The 7048-nt window shown below is 42.0% G+C and overlaps 1 protein-coding gene across 2 annotated transcripts; it reads right to left on the minus strand.

The window, feature by feature from the left end:
* Positions 1–1069: 1069 nt before the first annotated feature.
* Positions 1070–5615, minus strand: LOC124675254 (eukaryotic initiation factor 4A-III homolog A-like). Of its 2 annotated transcripts, none has more exons than XM_047211322.1 (10): positions 5299–5615; positions 4478–4718; positions 4322–4402; positions 3864–3971; positions 3661–3780; positions 3021–3188; positions 2829–2915; positions 2346–2478; positions 2067–2149; positions 1070–1467 (listed from the first exon to the last, which is right to left on the minus strand). In XM_047211322.1, the coding sequence occupies exons 1-8, from the start codon at positions 5598–5600 to the stop codon at positions 2365–2367; spliced, it is 1221 nt and encodes a 406-aa protein (XP_047067278.1). In that variant the 5' UTR covers positions 5601–5615; the 3' UTR covers positions 1070–1467; positions 2067–2149; positions 2346–2364. The 2 variants fall into 2 exon arrangements, with proteins under 2 accessions (XP_047067278.1, XP_047067277.1); XM_047211321.1 differs by having other exon boundaries at positions 2067–2155.
* Between the last annotated feature and the right edge of the window lie 1433 nt (positions 5616–7048).

Below are 7048 nucleotides of genomic sequence, written 5' to 3' on the forward strand. Positions count from 1 at the left end.
TAGGAGCAGGGTATATTGCACATGCAAGCAGTGCAGTACAAACTGAGGCCACAACTTGTCTTGAAGCCATCCAAGCTGCTGCCGAATGCAGTATAGGATGTATCCAAATTGAGACTGATTGCAAAAATCTGATCACGGCGCTTCAATCCAGGGAGTGGGACTTACAACTGGAGGTGTCATCTATCATGAAATTTGATCGTTTGTTCAGTTAAATTTTATTTCAGTAGAGTTTCTGTTTTACCCAAAAGGCTGTAATAAATTAGCCCATGACTTCGCAGCCTATGGTGCTAGGCAGACTGATCCTCAGCTTCGTTGGCTGGAGGATATGCCTGACGATGTTTGTGTCATGGTGGCCAGCGAGTTAGCTATGTCAGTCTAATGGAATAGATTGGTTCCAAGTCAAACAAAAAGTTTTCCTAAGGCTTTCTACAAGCCATGTAGATTAGCAAACTAGAAGCTTGCTTTTAAAACAAACACGCAATGTGCATTGGAAAAAAGAAATTGCAATGTGCATAAAAGAAGTTATGCACGGCAAAAAGGCCAGCCAGAAAATAGCTATACGAAGGTTACAAGCTGAACTGTGCATAAACAACCGGGGAAAGCTATAAGCTTTGCATTGCTACTCCTAGTGCTGAATATCATTGGTGATTATCATGCTATACCTGTGGAAGCAACAAGCTGTGAATTAAGTGCGGCACGAATATCAAGCAGACGCTTGTTAATTTGGTTTCACCTGAAGAAATCAATATAAATACATGTGCAATTTGACAAGTGTTAGAACTGACAATAATTAGAGATAAGTAGGACTAGCAAAGGGTCATTCTACTGACAAGATATGGTAAACGAACAAGTGTAGAACTGCACAATAGTTCTGATTAACAAGACCTGCTGGCATGCAAGTGTAGAATCATGACAATTCAAAGCTGAAAAAGAAACAACTGGGACAGTGAAACATTGCATAGCTCACTTCAAGTTTGCCACCCAATTGAAGTGCACCAACATACACGGCTGCCTGTTTTCTTTCATATCAAACAAGGACGAGTACTGTCATTGCATAGCTCACTTCAAGTTTGCCACCCAATTGAAGTGCACCAACATACACGGCTGCCTGTTTTCTTTCATATCAAACAAGGACGAGTACTGTATTTAACTCAAGAAGAACGACATACATCATCAGACCCAGATACAAATTTTGCATTACTTTCAGTTTTACATAGTACCATCAGACGATAACTGGCTTACACAGCAATAGAAAAGCACTTTCTTGGTAAAGCAATTCAACAATTTTGATCCAGTGTCTCTAAGAGCATCGTTACTACATATTACAATTCAAAACTAATGTCAAAATTTTGAATCATCTCTCAAATCTGACAGCAGCGGACATCTGGTTGCCCAATCCAAACAGGTTCTCAAACATTTTGAAGGCCATGGACCATGAAATTCGCAAGCTTCTCGTGGACATCATACCTGAAAGAGAACCACAATAAAGGTAAGTACATACCGATTGCAGGATAGAAATCAGCTACACCCGAAGTAACCATTGTAACAAGATATTCGGCTTGCAAATTAAGGTGACCTAGCAATTGTACTATTTCTGACTGTACATGTATGGAAGAAGGATCAACTAATGGAAGTTGCAGGACTTTCATTTTGGTTCTTTAACTAAATGGCTAGACCCTTTGCACAAGTCTAGGGTCCTTTTCTTTCTATCGTTATCTAGAAAATCAGATTATTTTTTTTCACATCCTCGTATGCCCCCTTGAAGGAATATCGTGTTGGGCCAAGTCAATTGGATGCATTGAGTACATTGCCAATTGAAAAGTTAAGAATTCACATATATACCAGTCAAGTCTAACTGAACTGGAGAGCGTGTGAAAAAGGTTATGGAATAGCTTATAATTCACAATGCAATTCCCAGTCTGAACTTACACAGGTATTGTAGTAGAGATGGCAAGAGATGCAAGGAAATTAAGGGCGCGTAGTTGGTAGGTGGGTTACCAAGAGATCAAAATACTGCACCCTTAGTTTCCTTGCAACTACGTGAGAGAAGCTTCAGTTGCACTTACTTAATGACGCTAAAGGAGAGCTTGTTTCACCAACTCTCCTCTGATACTGAACTTAACTGGGTGCATCACAGGCCTTATTGAATCTGTTCCTGCACTAACATATGAGATGTTATTAGTTCAGTACAACGTGATGTACATAATCTGAGAAAGCAACCTAATCTCAGTTACTACCTTGGAAGAAAAGATATTCAATTCAGGAAGCATACGATCCTAGGAAATTAAAAGGCTATGAATAATAATGTATTATAATCAAGTAAGTCACATGAATGACAGCAGCACCTCTTTCTTTCCTGAAAGCTCAGATCAGATCAGCAACGTTCATCGGCATCTCGTCGATCTGTGTGCTGTAGTACTGCTCGATGTCTCTCAGGATACGGATGTCATCCTTGCGCACAAAGTTGATCGCCACACCCTGCAAATGGCACAGGCATTTCTCATTACATCAAAATCAGTTAATCATATATGTCAAGCATGAGCATTGTGCCCCATAATTGTTAATTCGCTAGGGAGGCGCATTTCAGAAGCAGAGGGAGTGTCCTGCCTTACATAACCATTTTCTATAGAGTTCAAGCAAATAAGTGATAAACTATTGAATTTACTCAAATAGTCTTCATTACTGACACAACATAGCCCAAGATTTGCAATTGTTTATTTGGTTGTCATGAGAAATACTGAAATTAAAATCCAAAATCTCTAGTATGAACTAATCACAGGGAGGTAGAGGAGAATGCCTAAGTTTTGCAGCAGGACATGAAACTTTACCTTCCGTCCAAAACGCCCAGAACGACCAATACGATGGATGTAGAGCTCACGATTATTAGGGAGATCATAATTAATGACAAGAGAGACCTGGTTAAATGGAAAATAAATTCAGTCAGTAATCAAGCTAAGCATCATGCAACCTTGTGCTTAAAGATAGCAAAAAAATGAATGCTAAAACTGGACAAGACTTGCCTGCTGAACATCCAGTCCTCGAGCCCAAACATCTGTTGTGATTAAAACACGGGTTGAACCACCCCTGAACTCATTCATAATGGCATCCCTTTCCTTCTGAGGCATGTCACCATGCATGGCTGATACCGTGAAATTGTTGGTGCGCATTCTTTCGGTAAGCCAATCCACCTGAACAAAAGAGAATTATTGCTTTAGCATGATGTGAACCATCAATTACGTCAACTGGACATGGTTACCAAAGCTGGACAGCCTTCAGAAAGAAAAAATGCACAAGCCTGTAAATGCTTCAGTCAAAGAAGTGCATTGCTTCAATTTAGTAGAGTAACCAAAAGCAAATCCAAAACATAAGTGATGCAGACTTTTTTGGGGGGAGTTGCCCTGCATGAACTAGGCTTTGACACAAGTAAATTAACAGGAGAAAAGAACACCCAGATGCAGCAACAAAGTCAATAAAGCTCTGAATTCGCAAAAAAAAAAAAAATGCAGCAACAAAGTGAGAAGCTTATGACTTGTCCTAAGAAAAACAAGCAGCTAGTGTACATAAATGTTAATTGGGGTGGAGTTGAGTGATTGTAATAATAGCAATTCACTGCCAAGAGCATATGAGCAATAAGAATAATTAAACCGAGCAACACATTACCTTTCGCTTAGTATTGCAGAAAATGACAGCTTGGGTGATTGTCAATGTATCATAAAGATCGCATAGGGTATCAAACTTCCATTCCTCCTTCTCCACAGCAACAAAAAATTGTTTGATTCCCTACAAATATGAAATATGACACAAAAAATGTAAGTGCCAAATAAGAAAAAGCGTAATCAAGCACAACAAGTGGTGATATTTACCTCTAGGGTCAACTCATCACGCTTCACAAGGATCCTGACTGGATCAGTCATGAACTTGCTAGTAATCTCCAATATGTCATGGGGCAGAGTTGCAGAGATCAAAACAACCTGTGTATGGTTCAATAATACACAATTAGAGAAGTATGAGAACTCTGTCAGGGAGCCACTATGTCCAGTCATCAACTACAGGCTCAGTGCTCATGTTTATGTTTAACTCCACCATTACCAGTTCACTGCTTCTGGAATGTGACAACTAAAAACATGCAAAAAAATGATGAATAACAAAAGGAAACAAAAAATGAGAAGCACACACACCTGTCTGTATGAATAACAGAGTAGGCAAGACTAGCTACCAGCAAGTTGATTAAAGCACAATGAAAAAGACCGGTCGCAAAGGTGGAAGACCAAAAGGCTACGGAAGATAGCAGTAGGAGAGAGGTTTAGTTTCAAAGACCGACCTGAAGTTCTGGGGGGAGATATCTGTAGACATCATATATCTGGTCCTTAAAACCTCTGCTCAACATCTCATCGGCTTCATCCTATTACGAAAGCATTTTAGACTCGCAGAAATTGAGCAAACAAAAAAAAAATACAGCAGAAAAGAGTGCGCTAACCAGAATCAGGATCTTGATGGCCCTTGTGCGCAAGGTCCTCCTCTTGATCATATCACAGACTCTGCCCGGTGTTCCGGACACAACCTGCACTCCAGCCTCAAGCTTCCTAATATCCTCGCCGATACTTTTGCCACCGACACAAGCATGGACATCCACACTCATGAACTGGCCAACAGCCTGCATCACTCTCTCGGTCTGCGTTGCAAGCTCTCTAGTCGGCGACAGTATCAATGCTTGCACCCTACAGAATCAATGTTACCCAATATCAACTTCAGCTTTACGATGATTTTGGAACAAGTGTTCCATGTGCATGATACAGCGCTGATGCATTACAGGGCTAAATGAGTGCGAGTCATTGTAGCAGCAGGCATAAGGCAAGATGTAGATTCTCAAAACAGCATATGCTTCTGACATATTCTCAGCCGCAGATAGAATCGATTGTTTTGACAGAATACATAAATCTATGTGCTGCCACAAATCTAGAATCATTTTTCTAGCATAAACCTGCCAGTGCGCTACGTGTTCTGGTTCGTATGAGAATTGGTACTAAGAATTAGTAGCGCTGTCAGTCGGCAAAATAAGTAGTAAACCGTAAAGCTGAAGTTCCTAGCCAAACAGTTGCTCCACCAAAGGAATGCGACATGATGAGTTCGGCCAGCAAGAGAAACGATCTATATACACGAAACACAAATCTAGGATACGACACAGCTGCGAATGCCTAAATTTTCCCAATAGCAACCACTAAACCCTAGAATCGACGCGTTTAACTGTCAAAGCGAAACAATGAGGGGAATTTGATTTGGCGGAGGAGATAGACGTACTCGCGGACGGAGGTGTCGACGATCTGGCAGACGGAGAGGGAGATCATGGAGGTCTTGCCGGTGCCGGACTGGGCCTGCGCGATGACGTCGCGGCCCGTGATGATGGGGAGCACGGCGCGCTGCTGGATGGCCGAGGGCTTCTCGAAGCCGTAGCCGTAGATGCCGCGGAGCAGCTCGTCGCGGATGCCCATGGCGTCGAAGCTGCCCACGACCTCCACCCCCGCCGAGGTCTCGAAGGTCAGGTTCTCGTCGTCCATCGGCCGGGCCCCGCCGCCGGGGCCGCGCCGGGAGGTGGTCGCCATCGCCGCCGCCGTCGCGGAAACCCTAGAGGCGGATGGGCAAGACGTGGGGAGCAGGAGGAGATTTTTTTTTGCGCGTGGCGGAGGTTGAACCGGGACTATGCTTGGTTAAAAAGCGAGCCAGACTAATGTTTCGGGCAGCTTGGAAAAAAAAATCCTTTTTTATCGAGTAACACTGAGATAAAAAAAAAAAAAGCAAAATCACTGGTAAATTTGAAGGCTGAAGTGTCCAATATCCCACTAAATTATTTAACTACTGCGTACAAGATACTGTAATTTACACCGTTAACTTCTCCCCCGAAACAAGATCCTGCTACTATCATAGGAGCAAAAGGTCGTGTCAATGTCAACTCGTCATCTACCTGACAACGTACTCCGCCGTGGCCTGCGCCGAAGTGTCAATGATAGGGCTTCGATTCCTTGTGGTAGAGCTGCTCGTTGTCGACTCTAACAACATCCATGGCACCGCTCCTTGGACAAACCTTTATCTATGCTTATGACCTGAGACAATTTTACATATGTTTAACTTTTTTGCTCTTTTATATCTTGAAATGATTATTCATAGCCGGTTGCCCACCGTTTTTGACTGGCAAGCACGCGTTTCTACCTAGTTGCTAAAAACAATCACTATATGTTGATTCAGAGTCCAAATTTGCAGGGTGAAAAATCAAAGGTCTGGCCTTAACTTGTTGTGCCTGGCAATAGCCTTGGAAGATGATGATGCTTCTACACTATTTCCTTCTTAGAGGCGACGCTTTTGGAGATGATGAATTTGTTGTGTTGTTTTGATGGTGTTTGGTCTCCTTCTACAAGGAATAGATCACTTTAGCGAGAGTTTTCTTTTCAGTAAGCTTTTTCTTCGTTTGACTATATGCATGGTACCTTCCTAATACTCCCTCCGTTCCCATACTTAGGGCTTATATTGTTTCTCAAATTTTCGTCTCTAAACAACGCTCGGGTCTAGCTTACCCGATTCCTTCTAAAATTACCCCTCTTAGTCATTTAATTGACCTAAATTATCCGGAGCAGGGTAGTTATGCCTGGCGTTGTTAGGGCATGTACAACGGCTGAGAACCGTGCACTTCCCTTCATGGTCAACAGTGCCTTATTTGACGCCAACATGAAAGGAGTGAGAACCATGTTATGGTGGCCAGATCAAATATATTGTGTGGGTTTGTGTGCTCGTGCTCCCGTCTCCCGTGGCCAAGAACGACCCCGGCCTTTAACTTCAATGTGATGGAACTATGATACTACTTAACAACAAACATTGTAAACATGCATTATGGTTTTCTATTTATTTATGAATTTTCGAATTTACAAATGTATATTACTTCAAACTGAGCTAAAAAAATCTTGATCGAAGAATGTAGTTATAATATATGTGTGTTAGTCTCGTGCATTATAGAACCCACTATCAACATATTTACTTATAGATACTACAATAGACACAA

This window comes from Lolium rigidum, chromosome 7, assembly GCF_022539505.1.
Source record: "Lolium rigidum isolate FL_2022 chromosome 7, APGP_CSIRO_Lrig_0.1, whole genome shotgun sequence".
Classification (NCBI taxonomy): Eukaryota; Viridiplantae; Streptophyta; class Magnoliopsida; order Poales; family Poaceae; genus Lolium; species Lolium rigidum.

Coding starts and splice junctions, on each gene's coding strand:
- LOC124675254 (XM_047211322.1), bottom strand. CDS start 5,600: ATGGCGACCACCTCCCGGCGCGGCCCCGGCGGCGGGGCCCGGCCGATG. Junction 3,781..3,863: donor GTGATGAGTTGACCCTAGAG/GTAAATATCACC, acceptor TCATATTTGTAG/GGAATCAAACAATTTTTTGT. Junction 3,189..3,660: donor TCTGCAATACTAAGCGAAAG/GTAATGTGTTGC, acceptor TCTTTTGTTCAG/GTGGATTGGCTTACCGAAAG.